Consider the following 19,363-nt stretch of genomic DNA (forward strand, 5'->3'; position numbering starts at 1 on the left):
CCTGCAAAAAAACGTACCCCCTAGGATGTATTTTGTGGTCTCCAGAAATGTATATAGAGGTACGTTTTCAGAATAACCCTGGGTTGACAATATCATAAGGGTTATTCAATAATTATGGTCGATATACAGGCAAGAGATCAGACTAGGTGGCAATGGGTCAAGACGAACAAAGCAAGGATAGAAAAATACAGGAAAACAACCAGGAGAAGCGTTTCGTAATGTTTGTGATAGAAACAAGGCTCGGCAATGAGTGAATGAAGGTGAGGTGTACTTATAGTCCTTGTAATCATTGTAGATGAGCAGCAGCTGTGTATTTGTGAGAGTTTCTGGATTTTTGTCAGCTGTGGAAGGAGTTAATGAGTGCAGGGAGTTCTGGGAATTGTAGTTCATTCAGCAGTAAACTCCAATAGAGAAAACCTGGCGTTTGCAACAAACCACAGGAAGTAATCGCCAGCGGAGACACCACTGGTAATCACAACGATAGGGTTACATTTTCAGAATGAGCTTATGTTGTTTTTATTTCGACATCCCATAGTTATTATATAAAGCTGACATTTTGAAAAACAAAGGAATCAAGTATAGACTCTTTTTGTGTGTGTACTTGTATACTCATTCTGACACACATTCCTAGTGGCTGATGATGAAACACAAGTTGCTTTTGCTGATGGCAACAAGGGTTAAGACATCAGTCTGCTTTCTACACTTTAACTCTACAGAAACACACACAACTTCTTTACATAAACACTCGCACAAGTTCTCCAGCACTGGCGCCCTTTTTGCCTAAGGCCTTGTGTACAGTACCTCTCTCTCTCTCTATCTCCGTCTCTCTTCCTCTTCCTCCCACATCCTGCCTCTTTGTTTCTGGGCCATTACTTCTTTCTCACCTCACACTGTCTCTCAGCCACGATAAAAATCACAACATAGTAATGACCAGACCAGCTCTCTCCGTCTCTCCGCTGCATGGATGAATCTGACTAACACAAACTAGCACTTTATAATGAGAGTTCCTCCAGGGGGCTGGACAGGGGGCTTATCCAGAGTCTCGCCATGCTTTTCCCTCTCTATTTATGCAGCAGATTGTTCTAGCGCGTCTGCCACTTGCTGTGTATACACCCTATGAAGGAAATTCACATGGACGGCCCGGGATTGGCTTTCCTGAATTCCAATGCACTTGTGTGTCACATGCGTTTAATACCGCTGATCCGTCTTCTCCAGTCTTCTCCTTTAGCCTGGTAATGATGTGTTGCTCGGTTGCGCGAGGCTCAACGCACATGAAAGGCAAGCAAAGAAGGAGGATGACCCACTTTTGAAGGGTTTCCCCCTACAGCTCAGCCCAAAAGAGAGCTGACACAATCGGGCCACTGTGACACTGCTACTGCTGTGATAGTTGTGGTGTCAATAACGAAAACTGCGCACCCACACACAAATGTAAACACCTCATGTACATAAACACCCCTGGAGATCCATAGGCATCTTATTTAAAGGAGGAGCTCAAAAAAGTAAACAAACTGACATTTACTGACACGTTCAGCAGGGGTCGGAGTCTTCTGGTACCTCGTCATTCGATTCAAAAGTCATGATTCAATTTAGAATCTATTTTAAATCAAATTTCTATTTCGATATATGCTCAGATTTGACTCAGTTTGCTGTTTAGTTTAACTATTTTTTGGGGAAATTTTTCTTGAAGGGGGTGTTCAAAAGCCTTTAGAATCAAGACATGTTATGAATATGAAGGAGATTTTATGCATGCTTATACAACAATTCTGTCTGGTTCTTAAATCTGATTGGCTGATAGCCGTGCAATATTCTGCAATAACAGGACTCGTACAGCCTCTTCACCCTTGTGTATTACTCCGCCTAGATAGAGGGACAGCAAATTAATAGACTCTCTACAGTTTGACAAATATTGCAGCGGTTGGACGACATAATGTACTTTTGAGGCCAAGAATGTAGTTGTTTAGATTTCAACTATGCAGTTTATTCAAAAGGAAAGTGCCTATTTTAAAAATGTATAATTTTGACAATTGGCGGCACAAGATGGCAACAGAGAGACCGCATAATAAGTCCTTAGGGGAAGAAAAACTCAGCGTTTTCTTTTTGTTTTTCAAACTACAGCTGATCAAGTCATTATAAAACAGGTAAGTGACATTCTAAGTTGATCTCTCTCCTGTGTATGTTGCAGTGCTGTATTTATACCATAGAAATATGGTAGTTTTTGCTTTGCTTTGGCTTTTTAGGGGTTAGTTATGGTGATTTCCAGATTACAATAGAGAAATACTGGGAAATCTTTGTAGACTGATGGCATTTCATGCCGTTCAGCCTTATAATCTTAAAATGTCAGCAAAATTACCTGTTTTGTCATCACTTTAGAAATTACACTAGATAATCCTTTAAATACTAGCTCTAAAATGACAGGGGTGAATAAGCAACGGTTTCTGCTGTTCTGACAGTCAGCTGCTCATGCTCACGGCGGAAGAAAATAGTTCTTTATACAAAAAGATTTTAAGATTCTCTGTGTTTGATTTTCTTTTTTTATATACATGATTATGCTGTCGATCTGTCGTATAAACACAATATCACACTTGTAACTGTGCGATATGGCTGTATATCATCACTGGTGGGACACTAAGGCACTCTGTCTGTGGCCTCGAGCCAACGCACGCCTCCCACCAGTGCCGATATAAAGTCATATCGCACAGCTACTAATGTGATATTGCTCATATATCACAACTGTCATTAAGTTTTAATAGCACAGTTATGTCATTTTAAATGCGAATTTGACTATTTAAAGTGTCTTTGTTCTGACAATTTGACAATACATAACTTGACACGACTACACAACTTGTCATAAGTCTATCATAAACATGATTGCCATGACCCCATTATAATTGTGTCACAAATTGTGCTATTAATGTTATTGATTGTGTTATAATTAAGTCTTATTAATATTTTTCTTGACCTCAACAGTGCCACAAACTCATGTTTTCATTAGAATGGCATTAAATGTCCTAAAATATCAATGGCACTGTGCTAACATTATTTGACACTTTTAATAAGGCATTTTAATGACAAATCCATTTTGTTCCACTGAAAATAAGTGAGCAGAGCACAATTCCTGACCTTGTTTTGTGAAAATCATGTTACGTTGTCTTGATAATGTCATGTTGTCATGACAAAAACATCTCAAACAATGTCATCTTTGCATTTAAAATGACATTACTGAGCTACAGTAATGACACTTGATGGCAGTTGTCATAAGACTACACAGAATGTCCTTCATATTCCTGGCATGTGTCATTTTATGATTATAAAGGTGTCATGTCAGTTTTATGAACACTCCCTTCAAGTAAAACATAACTCCTTTTTCCTATTTTAATATGAAAGCTGGTTGAATTTATTGCAGATAATGTTGAAATATATTCAGCTTTTATTACAGTCAAGCAAATTCATTAATATAAAACAAATGTCATTCAAGCTGACAACAACCATTAAACATGTGGTTGTCTTCCATAATTAACAATAGAGCCCTTAGACAAATCTATTTTAAAACAGACAACAAAAAATATTTATTATAACAAATAAACACTGTTTTGTACCATAATTCAAAAAGTCTTAATTACAGAGCCCTGGTAGCAATCTTCTGCCACACTAAAAAAGCTAATCAATTGTAGACAATCATGTTATTTCATAATTTGAAGAACAAAATTACCACCAACATGTCCTTATAAACGCATTTGCAGTTAGTGGAGGCTGGACCCACACCAATTGGCATAAGGCCAGTTCTAGAAGTCAGTGATTAAAAAGCGCAGAGAAGACACATACGATATTTACTTTAGTAATGGCAAGAATAAATAAACATTAGACGGTTTGCTAAAAAAACAGCTCAACTTCCTGAATTGTGCTGCATCTCAAATTATTGCTGAATCAGTGTTTCAACTGTAAAATGTCATTAGGAAAACAAGTTAAATTGGTACATTTTACATTTATATGTTACATTTACCTTATAAAATCCATTCATAACTGTAAATTATTTCTGAAATTGCTGATCTTCTGGGATGTTCAAGCACAACCATCTCTAGGGTTTACAGAGAATGGTCCAAAAAAGAGAAAATATCCAGTGAGCGGCAGTTCTGTGAGCACAAATGCCTTGTTAATGTGGTCAGAGGAGAATGGCTAGACTGTTTTGACCTGATTGAAAGGCAACAGTAACTCAAATAGCCACTCGTTGCACCCAAGGTATGCAGAAGAGCATGTCTGAATGCACAACACGTTGAACCTTGAGGCAGATGGGCTACCGCAGCAGAGGACCACATCGGATGCTACTCTTGTCAGCTAAGAACAGGAAACTGAAGCCACAATTCGCACAGGCTCACCAAAATTGGACAATAGAAGATTGAAAAAATGTTGGTAGGGTCAGAATTTGGCATGAACAACATGAAAGCATTGATCCATCCTGCCTTGTATCAACGGTCCAGGCTGGTGGTGGTGGTGTAATAGTGTGGGGATATTTTCTTAGCACACTTTGGGCTCATTAGTACCAATTGAGCATCCTGTCAATGCCACAGCCTACCTAAGTATTGTTGCTGACCATGTCCATTCCATGTCCATATGACCACAGTGTACTCATTTACTGATGGGTACTTCCAGCAGGAGAACCCACCATGTCATAAAGTGCAAATCATCTCAGACTGATTTCTTGAACATGACAATGAGTTTATTGTACTCAAATGGCCTCCACATTCACCCAGTCTCAATCCAATAGAGCACATTTGGGATGTGGTGAAAAGGGAGATTTGCATCATGGATGTGCAGCCGAAAAATCTGCAGCAACTGCGTGATGCTATCAGGTCAATATGAACCAAAATCCCTGAGGAATATTTCCAGTACCTTGTTGAATCTATGCCACGAAGGATAAAGGCAGTTCTGAAGGCAAAAGTGGGTCCAACCCGGTACAAGTATAGTGTACCTAATAAAGTGGCCAGCGAGTCTAAAGAAAACAACAATGTGGAATAACAATGTGGAATAACGGTCCACCAAAAGGCCACTACAATTTTGCTCCAACCCTAATCAAACACAGCTGATCTAGTAGTGTAGTACACCTTGATTAGATGGATCAGTTGTTTTTGATTAGGGTTGGAGCAAAACTATGCAGAGTTGCGGCCCTCCAAGAATTGAGTTTGAGACGTATATATTAGATGTACAGTGCTACATTTAAATGAACCAAACTCATCAAATTCAGTTTTTTGGATGTTTTGATCATATCTGTGTTTTTCTCTTTCGCTATGCTTTAGTTTTCTGCTTTTTTAACTGCTCTCACAGTTGACGTCTGCCTTTTTTATTTTAACTTCACATAGTTATTATATATAGCTTAAATTTTGAAAAATAAAATAACATTTTTGAACTGATGCAAATCATTATAAAACGAAAGCAAAATTTATATACAGATCATTACTATCAGCCTATAGGTTCCAAACCCAAATTACTATGCTCTTATATGTCAAACTTTTTTACTATTGTTGTTATACATATACTGTACTGTATATCTGTATGTGAATCTCTTTTTGTATATAACAATACTTTAATCAATAGTTTAATCATATTATAATGTTCCTAGGAAATTTAAACCTGTGACCCTGGTATTGTTTAAGCCACACTGTACATCTTTTAAAAATGACAAGAAGGTCACTGGTTTGAGTCCCCGCTGGGACAGTTGGCATTTCTGTGAGGAGTTTGCATGTTCTCCCCATGTTTGCATGGGTTTCCTTCATGGGGGGTCGGTATTCCCCCTCAAATCCAAAGACATGCACTATAAGTGAATTGGGTAAACAAAATTGGCTTTAGTGTATGAGTGTGTGTGTGAGCGTGGGAGAATATGGGTGTTTCCCAGTGCTAGGTTGCAACTGGAAGGGCATCTGCTGCGTAAAACATATGCTAGAATAGTTGGTGGTTCATTCCACTGTGACAACCCCTGATAAATAAGGTACTAATCCGAAGGAAAATGAATAAATGAATAATATTGACAACAATGTAGAAAAAATCCACCTATTTCCATTCCTTAATATCACCTATAAAACCCTCCCATAGAGTGTACGTCTCTTTATGATGACAATAATGAGGTGCTACTTTATGAAAATTAAAAAATAAATAAAGCCATCTAATTAGCCTGTAGGCAACACATTGTTTAATCTGCATGTATATTTTCTGAAAACATGTCAACGTGCTTTACAGTCTATTACAGCTGAATTTCTGGTTGAAAAAAAAGCATCTGTCCCTCTCTCTAATTGCGCTGGGATATTAGCTTTAATGCACCAGTCGTTTTCATGCTTTTAGAACGCTGTACACTAAGAGCAGTAGCCATGCGACCCTTTTAAAAGACAACCTTGTAACTAGCTGATTGAGCTTAGCACAGATGGCACCTTGAACATTGGCCAACAAAAGAGGCAAAGACAACAAATGCATGCTAAAGAGAGCAGAGTGCCATCTGATGCTAATAAATAGAAGTCAGTGAACCACTGGTCAATTCACTAGAAAGATGGACCCAAATGAAAAAACAAAGCTAATAAAAACAAGCTTAAAGCAACAGGTTCTTTGCATCCAAGGCAAAGCTTTCCAGCAAATTCACTTCCACAGATGGACTTGCATCCATTTTTAAAAAAGACTTTTTGCTGCTTGTTCAAACTATGTATTAAACATTTTAAATTTATTTGGGTGAGATAACCTAATTGTTTTAGGTTCAATCCACTTAAATTTGTAAATATGATTAAGGTCACTTAATCGATTTGTGTTGGGAAAACATAAAGGAATTGTGTGGAGCCCAGCATTGTTTACAGTGAAGTTCTGTAAAGCACTGTCATGTTTAAGACTGATGTTGATATACTAATAATCATAATGCAGTTGCACCATAATCAAATCAAGTCAAGTCTTATTGATGAGTTTGATGACAGAATCAGGAAATAACAGGCATATGAGCAGAATGTAAAAATAAACCGTACAACCTTTGAGAAGCACACTCAGTATTATGCCAACAATATGCAGTACACCTGTTTTAGTAAAATAGGATTTGAGAAAATATGCTGATAAACGGTAAGGAGTCAGTAATGTACTAGCAGAGCTCAGATTTTAGCCTTTGTTCTGTAATCTTTCATTTTTAGCATTTTCCCCAATACTGAGCTGCGGCACTTTTGACAAATACATCTGAAGGAATGCGTTTCATCTGTAGATATTTTGCTGTTTATAAAAAGGAAAAGAAGCTCTTAAGCTGAATATGAGTTCTGTTTGTGAAATAAAAGCAGTATGTATTAAATCTCATTCAGCCGGGCTGATTGAACAATCATGGTATTTTTCCACAAATAAAAGAATATTCTACAGAGAAAATAGTTGTATGTTAATGTCAAAGCTTAATGTGTCGAACTAGAATGTGCAAACATTTTCACCAGTCCTGATGACTAGAAATTCATCAATAGTCGATTTTTACCAATAGTGGAAACTGCAGTAGATTGGATTGAACTGTTTAATGGCAAATAAATCAATCATTAATGTTTAAAATGGCTCCTGTGTAAAAAACAAAGAGAATGATATTAACACTCTATATTAGGGGTGTGACGAGATCTCGGGCTATGAGATCTCGTGAGACTAAATCGCGATGAGATTTCTCAATGAGGTGAAAATTTGTCTCATGAATTGTGATGATATGATGGAGTGGATTGGAGGAATGATTGGATTTGAGCTGCAAATCAAGTGTTTTGCACATAACTGGCAACCCGGCTCGTCATCATTTATGCCGTCCGGAAAGAAATACAATTTTCTTTTCATTCGCTATGCAGTATCAAATTAAATTAAAACAGCTGTTCTATCAGTCCATACTCACATCCAGTAGCTCAGAATTTGTGCAATTCATAACAAAATATTTTGCAGTGCTTGCATGTCCTTTATGGCATAATTCATAAAAACAGAAGTAAAATAACATTCATTACAAGTTGATTTAAAAAGGCACCTAAATTGTTTAGCATTTTATAATTTTGTTATCTTAGGAAAACATCCTGACCACAGAGCTATACAAGCTGTAAATGCAGTTTAAAGCAATGTGTTTGCCACTTTTGAATTTTTTGTCTAATTAAAAAGTAAAATCACTGTCCATTCAGATAATCTTCTTTTCCTTTTCTTCCGAAATAATCACATACTTGATTCAAAATAATGAGAAAACTTCCATCGCAGAACTGTAAGGCTCTGCCATCTTCCTTTCTGTCTGTTCCTGCATTCGCTTATTGTGTGCGGGATTCAAAGTGACTACAATAATTTTATTTCAGCAGTTTATTTTTTTTTTTAAAGCAAATTAACTAAACTTAGGAGTAGCCCGCATTCAATTTTTTAAAAGTAACTCAAATATTGTTTCTTAATTTTGAAAAGTAATGCGTTACTTGTTACTTAGAAAAGTAATATAATTACATACCTCCTGTTACTTGTAATGCATTACCCCCAACATTAGTTTACATGCCACTTACACATAGACTCCCTGAAATAAAAGTAAAATAACATTCATTACAAGTTTGTGATTTTGTGGGATTTTTTCAGTTAAATAAAAGACTATTTTCCATTCATATATTTCATCACGGAGGATTCCAAAAAATACTAAAAAAAAAAGCTTGCCTCGTATCGTGAGCCCAATCTCATGTCTTGTCTCATGGAGTGTCTTGTCACACTAAATATGTAACATGAAAATTTAAATAATACTGAACTTAACAACAAAAATTCACAGTCCTTTTAAATGAAACAAACTTTTATATATTAACCATACCTTGACCATTCATGTCGATTTCTATTTCATGAAAGAAAACAATAAATCCTATGTTTGAGATTATGAAATGACAACTAACAATAAATCTACTTTTACTGTATTATACATTTGTTACAGCTGAAATCATAAAGTCCAAATAGTGTTCATTTCACATATATCTAAATACGCCTAAAGATGGCCAGGCACTAATGTTGCCATTTTGAAACATCTACACAAAGGCTAGAGCACTGAAATTTGATCAATATTGTATGTATATTGTATGTGCTGTATTGTACATTGAAAAAATTATCTCTGCAAAATTGTTGCAAACAATTTGTATGTGTTGAATTTAAACTAATTACATTTTGTAAAGTTGAACTGAATTTGTTTGTTTAAATTCAGCCCAAATAAATTGTTTACAACCACTTAACTTTAATAAACGAGTAAATCCGAGGAATCATCTTTGAATCATTTTTTTTTTCAGTGTATCTGCTTCTGTTTTGGAAAAGCTTTTCTAAGATTTCTATGACTTTCTAATCGAAGTGACAAATGATGTACAACTAGAGCTGCACGATTAATCATTATATGATTGAATCTCAGTTCAAACACCCACACAGTCTTATTCCTAGATGAAAACAATTCCATTGTGTCAATTAAGCCTTTGATAAGTACCATCATAAATATCTGATTCTGGCCCAAAGGGAGCAGTTGTCATGTTATAGGGATGGAACCGTGATGTTCAAATTCTCAAGAATCTTGCAACTTATGCAATAAATTGGCAATAAAAAAAGAGCTAAAATAAAATCTGTTTCTGGCAGCTGCATGTTGCTTGCTTTAAATATGCAACTTCACGTTCTAATGAATGCATAAAGGTAACCAGATGAATATAAACTAATGCAAATTAATGGCAACAGTTGTGACATTAAACATTTTGTTCTTGTGTTTTTGTCCCAGTTTTTCAACCCTCTTGAGGTAGCAATAATGTTATTGTCCTCTCAGCCTGGACATCAAATAGTCTGCTGTTCTCTATTGAAAATAGAATCATTTATAATGATATCACAACATGTCATTTGCTAATAATTTGTTCAGACTATCAGCAACCCAGGCTCATTCTGAAAACGCATACACTATATACGTTTCTGGAGAGCACCAAATACGTCCCAGGAGCTACGTTTTAGGAAATACATTTCCCACTGTTACCAGTGTGTACGGTGGCTCGACAAATACGTCGGCGGACTTGATGGAGTGACCATGACGACGAGGTTTGAGTCTGGGGAAGAACAGTTCTAGAAAGCAAGTGAGATAAAAGCAAAAGCTAAAAAATAAAATAAACAAGTAAATAACAGGGTGAGAATGTGGTAAAATGTGGTAAAAATCGGGGCTTCTCTTTTTCTGAAATGCTTTTCAAAACACTGCGGTTGGGTTTAGGGAAGTGGGTGTTCAGATCAATTCGTGCTTTTTAAAACACTATAGGTTGGGTTTAAGGAAGATGGAGGGTGGGAGTATCAGTCGGTCGGTCAGTCAGTCAACAGCGGGGCAATAGCTCATGGGACGTATTTGGCGCTCTCCAGAAATGTATATGGGGTACGTAATCAGAATGAGCCTGAGTTGACTACAACTGTTCATACATGTTGCTGACTTATGTACTTATGTTTGCATCACATGATGCTAAAAATGTGTGTGAATGGACAAACCAGCAGGCTGAGCACATTGTTAAACATCTGAAATGTTGTTTTGGTCATTCTAAAACGCTTTAACCATTTCAGTATTAATGTTATCATATTATTAATCTCCTCCAGAACTGTCAAGGTTGTCTGTGCTCCGCGTTTCACACTGTTAAACACCATCCAGCGTTTATTGTGCATCGGCATACTGTTTTCTGAGGCGCTAATCATTTATTAAATGAATAAAAGATTGACGCAGCTACTCCTGCCACAGCAAATTCCATATTTACTTTTGATATTTGGTGCCAGTAAGTCAGGAAATGACGATTTTGTTCTCTTTGACTACTTGGATGGAAACTTTGCTTTATTTGAATGTTTTATATGCCATTTTACAGTTTGGTGCATAAAATTAATTCACATCTTTGGATGGAAACATGGCTAGTGAAGTTTGGGTATTTAAGTGACACCTAAATGAACTTCAGTTCAATATATTCTGGTTATGTATGTCATACTGGCATCAGTACACAACCCTAGTTATTGTGACAATCAATTACACAACCTCTTCTGAATGAGTTTTTATCCTAGGATGATAAATAATTGTTTGTACTCTTTGCTAATGCAATCAGACCTGCTGATCAATTTACACAACTGGTCCTGAAGCTGGACAAAACATAATACGCTTCTACCTCTTCACGCTAGAAGATGAATAATCACGACTAAAAGAGGATTCTATTATTTGCCGTCTATTCTTGGGCTTCATAACAACCTGCATGTGAAAATCGTTCAAGAGCTTTTTCTGAGCACAAATTCTGAATGGAAAAAATCAAAAAACAAACAAGAAAATTACATTTCAGACTCCCAACAAACAGCGCTGAAGCAATAGAGAGAGTGTGTGCATGACTTCAGACAAGGTCCAGTTGTCGCAAGTGTATTAAAGCCTCTTTCATTCACCCATTCTGCCCTCGAATTGACAGATATGTTCCTCACTTTCTGGCGACTTCATTTGGAATCGCTCTACTTCCTCAACAGCGTCTCGTGTAGCTGTCTTCATACACAGCCATTCTGTGGCATCCTTGATTATTATATACCAGTGCAGCTCTTTCCAGACAGACAAAGGGGGGAAAACAAAAGCTATTTCACGGCAAGGTGGCTTTGAGGCAATATGGTTGATTTGTGTGGGCTGATTTAGGAGTGTCGTGAGTGTAAGAGAGCACATAAACACAGTCTTCCTCTTTAAAATCAGACGTGAGTTTAAAAAATATATAATTTGGAGACTGTCATCAATCAAAGACGGAGGTTGTTCTTTTCATTGAAACATGTACTGTAGAAACAGTGAGATATTTTGCAGGATAGGCATTCTAAAACGCTTCCGACCCAATAAGAAGCCATATATCATAACGATGCCACAAAACCAATAACAGACCTGACAGATGTGTCAAGAACGGTTGTGATGTTCTGCGGTGACATCTCAGATCAAGTACAGAATGAGTCTGCTTGAATTGCAGATTGTGATTTCCTCTCATGGCACTCTATTTAGTTGCACTTACTAGAAAATAGCATCAATCTCAACTCTGAGATTTGTTTGTTAGTCTGAGTGAAATGAAAATTTCATGTTTTTGTGACACAACCAATGACTGTAAAAAATATGGACGACACAACAGCGCCTTTTCCTATTGAACACTTTTAAGGCAAAACGTCTCAAGGCAGGCACAAACTGTTGCAAAACACTGCTGAAATTTGAGCCTGGGCATGCACAGAAGGGACTACCAGATGGAGCCAGAGGCGGAGCCGTGGAATCAAGCTTCCAACCAAACGCTTGCACGTCAAATCAACCACGCCCCCCAAACTTCTCATTTGATTGCCCGTATATGAACTATAACAAAGGCTCGCTAATATAAATAAGCCCTTAGGTTTAAAAACACTTAATAATATACGATTTATTTAAAAACTGTGTAATGTAAACTGTTTAATAAAAATTTTATAAAAACAATATATGTTGGACTGCAGAAATAAACAATCTTTTATACACTCTAGCCTAAGTTCGACTCTATGAGTACAAAATATAGCATAGCTATGAGTACAAAAATTATTTCACTAGCATAGTTGGTTGTTGGTATTTATTATCTTCACAGGGGTAGAAATATCATTTGTAAAATATGAACAATAACATATCAACTAGGACTGCATGATTCTGTCTAAAATGGGAATCATGTTTTTTTTTTTTTGCTTAATATCAAGATCACGATTTTCTCACGATTCTGTAGATGTAAAATAAAGGTTAATATGAGTAGGCTATTATTATTATTATTGATAATTTCCAAACATATGGTTAAACAACAATAATAATATTAGGCCTATGTGTAGGTCTACTAATGCTTAAAATGCTAAATTTTGTACAGTCATTATGGTGGACTTGAACAGACTTTTAATATATCCTGTTTGTTAATTCACAGTAAAATGAGGACATCAGAACACAACTATTAATAATTATAAAGTTGAATTATTATGTTTGAGACATGCTATGCTTGTCAATTGTCATTGACAACATTATTAGACCATTTGTTTTCACTGGTAAAATTAGACATTTTTCATTATCAGATTCCTTCTTGCATTATATTCAACATTATATAGGCTAGGGTAGTTATACTGATGCAGTAAACATTTATTTTCATGCACAACACTGTGTTAGCTATGAAAGAAAAACTATATCAAATGCTTTTCGTAATCATAACTGTGAAATTATTATGATCATTTATATGAGGTGTGCACCGGCTTCATGACTGCCATCACTCTGAGAAAAAACACAAATGCAAATCATTCTTTCAGCTCGACTCTCAAACGCTCTCTCAACAAACTGAACCTTATTTACAACTCTATTACTTGTTATTCACAGCCTATGCAGGTTCTGTTTACTAAAGTAGGTGTCATTGACGTGCACACTCTAATTGGCTGAATCGTGAAAAAGCTGAATTAAGATCGTGTATAGGGTCCAATCGAAATTGTGACCTTTTTTTTTGATTAATCATGCATCCCTAATATAAACAAAACATACATTTTTAGAAAGGTTTTTATTTTTAAATAGCAATCATCAGGGTCCAAAAAAAATCACAAAAGACAGCCATTTGCCATGTGTGAAAAAAAATTGTGTTTAACAGATAAAAATAGCAAGATTTCAAAGTATAAACAGGATATTTACTCAGATTTTTATCTCATCCCTGCACTATATTAAATATTTCTTGTCATTTTGTACAATCAACTTAGCAGTATTAATACATCAACTGATGTCTATCTGATTTAGACCTATCAGCTGCTGCAACATCGCTTGTGTATTGTTTATCAGAATAATAATTCTGATAAACAATATTTCACAAATAAGAAACTTCCTTCATTTTAATGTTTCAAATAAAAAGCCAACAGTAAATGGTGTCTATAAATTATTACATTTACAGCTCTATTCGTTATATAGGATTCTGATTCTAGAACATTAATATATTACAACAGCAAATTCAGTAGATTAACTCGATAATATGTTGAAAATCAAAATGTCAGAGACGTCCTTTCAGTCAAATTCAAATAACGTTACAATAACATTACATATGTCAGTCACAATGACAAGCCCCATTTTTATAGCATTAAATTACTGACTAAAAACATATTCTTTACAAACAATGAGCATCTGAACCTGTAGCAGCTTGATAACTAATGCCTTAATTGACCAAAACCATCTTTCGGGAAATTTTATTGCAAGTGTTATTTTTATTTTTTTGCACTCAGGTCTCGTTCCTTAACACGGAGGAGGCGGGCTTTATGACCTGTACTGCAGCCAGCCCCCAGGGGTCCTGGAAGCATCACTCAAAAACAGGCGTGTGGCATTTGGACACAATGCTTTAAATGTCCTGACAGATATGTGAATTTTGCTCTTATAAAGGCACTTTGTAAGATAATATAACTCTTGAACACATGTACACAAGTAAATATGTTACATTACATGAAAAAGTGGATTGCAATAAAGTGCTTGAGGGTATTAAAGAGCCGCTATTATGGGTTTTTGAAAATGACCTTCCATGCAATGTGTAACACAGCTCTAAGTGAAGTGAAATATCCTTTTATTCATTATTTCATTTATAAAAGAGTTGATTCGGAGTAGTTCAAATGAATCGTGGAGGTAACAAATCTTTAACTGTGTACAATACTCAAGCCCCGCCCATTTGTTGTGCGCGCAGACCCAGGAAAATTTAAATCCCCGCCCACAAACACTGTAGAAAGAAGAGGAAGACAAACACTGTAGCAGATCCTGGCTGAATCATGTGGCAAAGACGCTGTGCTCTGAAGTGTAAGGAAAAGTTTGAGTTATTTTTCTGATGCAAAGACGAGGCTGTAAAGATTCAGTGGATGAAGTTTATTTTTGCAAAAATACCTCCGCATTATAGCCCCAGCCTTGTGCTGTGTTCCCGTCATTTTTCTGACGAGTCCTTCAGCAATCTACACACTTACAACAGGGCATTTGTCAGCCTTTTGTTAAAGGAAGGATCAGAAAAAACTATTGATTAATAGGACTTTGTCAGAGCTTGAAAGGAACTTTACAGTGCACAGTTTATGGATCAGTTTCTTCATCCATTTCACAAGTGTAAGTAAGTGAGATTAAAACGGTTGCCTCCTTGTTTTCTCTAGCGTGAAAATGTAATTGTTTTTGTTACTTGTCACCGCTTGTACTGTATATGGTTAACACTTTATATTCTCACATCGTGTCTAAAACCACGTTGAAAACTCAATGGGTGGGGCTTTGTTTATAGATTTAAATGTGTTTGTGAGCTTGTGATCCTCTGCCGTTTTTTATTGCTATGGCCACTGTCAGCTGTTACTCACACATGCAGTGGTCAAGTTTCAAAATAGTTCGGCTTTTGCCCCTGTGTGGATTGATGCTGAATGTGTGTCACTGTTTTTACTTATGGTTAAGAATAAGTAAATATGCTCGTGTTAAACTGCATTGCTTTAATGCACTCCTGCACTGGGTTCACACATGCCCTCTGCACTCTGAATACGTCAAAACTGCTGATAAGCTGTGGTGTGCATTTCACTCTCACGCTGAATGCAGTCGACCAACCGCAATAGACTGGGTCATTGGACCAATCAGCCAAGGGGTTTGATAACAAATGAATCGCTGAACGAATCATATGGGAGTCATAGGGATAATTAGGTAAAAATAAATGCTTATTATAAGACCATGAAATTGTTTTTTTTACCTTGCATGCATATCAGCCTGTTGTTGGAGACCCCCAAACCTAAAATATGACCTTTTTAATACATAATAGGGGCTCTTTAGGTGCAAGATAAAAAAAAAAATGTGTGTATAAATAAGTAGAAAATCACAGAAAAATATTCCACTGCTCCAGGAATTCAATTACTTAATGCAAAACCATAAACCAGCAGTGTAGCTGTTGCTCACTCTCAATGTCTCTCAAACTGTGAATACATTTGACATTTTATTCCATCTAGTACCCTATAAAGAAGACGCTATCACTTTGCAGGTGTAATCTCTACTCCACAGTATGGCGCTAATGCACTTCAACAGTTTACATAAGCATGAACAGATGAGGTAAACAAAACAGTTGGACTTTAAAGTAAATTTAGTTTAAGTATGTATTTGTTTGTATGTCAGGCCTGTAAATAGAGCTCCTAGCTGAGCAATTCAGAATGAAGGATTTCAGCACCAAGGACAGCCCATAAACGCTCGTACTTATTAGAAAAGCACTCACCTCCAATATCTGGGCGCAGTTTTTTGTCATACTCCTTTAATAAGTTGTTTAGTATTTGCGTTGCATCTGTCTCGTGGGTTTTGGGGGCCAACATTTGATTCACAGTAACGTCGTCATACTCATCATCATCAGAAGCAAATGTTGGAGAACTAAAAAAAATAAAAGAAAATGTAGAACTGGTCACCAGTAAGGTAATGGTATGTATTTCAATCCATTCAACTGCCAGAATGGATTAACTACCAGAATCGAATGGTCAAATCAGTGTGGAATGAGCTCATTAGTGAATATTTACAGAGGTAAAATGCTAATTTTTAAGAGAATGCAGCACTGCTGGTTTGATCAGTTTTTTTGTTAAATATTACTGGGTTTCCACGAAGAACTCAGTAGAACTGTAGTCATATCTACAGTGCACTATGTACTTATTCTCTATGGCATTTTTCCCAAAAGCTTCAAGTTTTATCTACAAAACTTCAGAATTTAATTACAGCTCTAATAATACAAGGCCATTGCATGCTTAACTTAAAAAGGATATTTCATATTTTATTTCCACGGTTTCTCGCATTATGCAAACCATTGTAGACTAAATCCAAGAATAAAAACCTAAGTGCATTCAATATCAAATAGCTAAATTTGCATGACAAATGATGAGTTATAACTTGCTTTGAGCTTACTTTGAAAAGCCTTAGTAACAAACTGCAACAGAAAGCCAACATATTCTTCATTATGATTTTTTTTAAATAAAAAATACAACCCTGCAATAGTTTAACAACTTAACAGAAACAGGCAAATAGTTGTCTTAACTATTGCTACTAAATATATGAATAATGCTAATTAGGTGCTTAATTAGCACTGTCAGGAGAGATTAAAAAACGTTATGTAGATTTTTTTTTATTATTCAGCTCTGAATATTAGTGATAAAATATGAAAATAACAGGTAGAAAGAAAGAAAAACAATACAAATAAACCAAACATAAATGCTGTAACACTTTAAATTAGGGGACACATATATAATAAGAACTATTAGTTTTAAGCTTATTGAGAGTAATTGAGAGTAAGTTACCTTTGTTGTTAGTTAAGTTTATGATAACTGATGATTTTGGTATCTAATATATGGTCATAAATAATCGGGCAAAGTCTATTTGAAACATACCAGTGGTAATAATGTGCATGGTATTCAATAGAGTACTGTAGGTAATCATGTTTTTTTTTTTTTCTTTAAGGTTTATCAAATGCGAAATGCTAACAAAGGATGTTTAAGTGACAGTGTGCTAAATGGGTGTCTGTCTTAGTAGCGTTGATACAGGAGATACATATTGCACTCGATATATCTCATATATATATATATATATATATATATATATATATATATATATATATATATATATATATATATATATATATATATATATATATAAACACGTGCCACTGCAGAATCCTAATAATATTCAATTAAATCAGGATCAAAATAGCAAGTTTCCTGTTTTGCTAGCATTTTAGGTCCAGTTTCTATTTAAGGAACATAAACTTTTGGACATACTGGCTTCGGCACCTTTTGACTTGACAGCTACAGTAACGACGCTAAAATGCGTTATCAACACCGAAAAAAAAATTACATACGACATTAGTTAGGATGAACTGTACAGCGTAATTAGCATTGGGAAACCCAGCTCTTCTCACCCACAAATGACATAAAGAAACAACAAAATAATAGCTTTCGAAAGCGCTATACAAATACAAAGATTGAAATAAAAATAGCCAAAGTCTTGTGAACTTCATGAATAAGACATATAAAAAGACTAATTATTAAAGTTAAGCGTTCAATGCGTGAATCACATCCTTATCGCCTGATTGATGATTTTCAACTAGCCTATGCATATGAAATCTTCAACGGACAAAACAAATTAGGATGAATTACTTGTGTCGGCACACACACAAAAGATTACAACGTCACTTACCATGCTCGAAACACTGACAGAAGTAAGAAGTAGAGGAACAATTTGGTGGTCATGTTTTAGGTGAGACTGTCTCCTTGTTGAATGTGGCACACCGCACGGAGACTCTTCAAAGAAGGAAAAAAGTGACACAGCTGCAGCCTTTTCTTCCAGGCTCAGTTCAAACAGTGGCGAGCAGTCTAGGTTATAGTCCAACGGGAACGACAAGACCTCCTCGGCTAGTGTCCGGTGCTTAAAGTTCACTTACATTGCCAATTAACGGGATCAAATAATAGAAGAGCCCCTCCTGCTCCTTGAAGTTGCGCTGCCTTCGATTGCACCACCAGATACACATACTGACGTTCACACAGAGGCAGAGCGCAAACTTCCAAAGTGGACACCTTCAAACCTCGTACGCGTCCTTTAGTTTCTTCAAATTACGTCATGAAACGACAAAGACTGCTTTCACAGACGCTTCGGCGGAACTTGAGATCCTCTTCGGGCGCATCTGATATATTCAGCGTCGAAGCGGCTGTTTACGGTACTGCTGTCAGCTAGGTAAATGATAACCGCGCGGAATATGTTCGAAATGGAAATTGGTGCGTAATTGCTGTAATTGCTTTGCACGTGCATTGATCGCCGTGCGATTAACCCAATGACAGCAACACTGAGGGTGAAGAAAATGTCATCAACAAATTTGGAGTCGAATTAATTAGCTTCTTCAAGGTGTTAATATGCAGTTTTGAATAGCATAGATACAACTACATTGTTCTGTACTTTGGTACGCACCGATATTATTGCCAGTGAGATGTCATATGCTGTCGTTTTTTATTTCCTTTACTACAAAACTAATGCAGCTAATTGAACATTCAAAGCTGGAGAAATGACTGTCTATACGTCGTCTTCGCATTGTTGAGTCGATGTGTGAGCAGGTGCACATATGCAGTATAATATTTGAGAGACAGCGCCGACATTTATCACCACAGGCAGCTCCCAGTCGCCCACGCACTTCGGAAAAAAACACAAGCCCCTTTCTCTATCTCTCTCTGTCTCTTTGCTCTGCATGTGGTGAGTTTTTTTTTTTTCTTCTTCTTTTGACTACTCTCTAGAATGTTCGGTGTCTGTGGTACTCCTTAAAATGCCAAAGGCGAATCTTGAGATGGTTTGAGAGTGACCTTTTTGTCAGATTTCCAAAATCAATCAGTCTATCATCTATCCATACATTAAATTAATAGTTAA

The 19,363-nt window shown here is 36.3% G+C and overlaps 1 protein-coding gene across 3 annotated transcripts in view; it reads right to left on the bottom strand.

Moving 5' to 3' along the window:
- gabrg3 (gamma-aminobutyric acid type A receptor subunit gamma3) overlaps positions 1–19,073 on the bottom strand; it is a 234,214-nt gene extending 215,141 nt beyond the window's left edge. For 2 of the 3 annotated variants that reach the window (XM_009302568.5, XM_068222011.2), the window contains exons 1-2: positions 18,149–19,073; positions 16,194–16,342 (exon numbers count right to left, since the gene is read on the bottom strand). In XM_009302568.5, coding sequence (XP_009300843.1) covers positions 16,194–16,342; positions 18,149–18,201 — 202 coding nt within the window. In that variant the 5' untranslated portion in view covers positions 18,202–19,073. The remainder of the gene's footprint in view (positions 1–16,193; positions 16,343–18,148) is intronic. The other variant, XM_073954348.1, reaches the window with a different exon arrangement.
- Positions 19,074–19,363: the final 290 nt, after the last annotated feature.

The sequence above is a fragment of the Danio rerio genome, chromosome 6 (assembly GCF_049306965.1).
Source record: "Danio rerio strain Tuebingen ecotype United States chromosome 6, GRCz12tu, whole genome shotgun sequence".
NCBI lineage: Eukaryota > Metazoa > Chordata > Actinopteri > Cypriniformes > Danionidae > Danio > Danio rerio.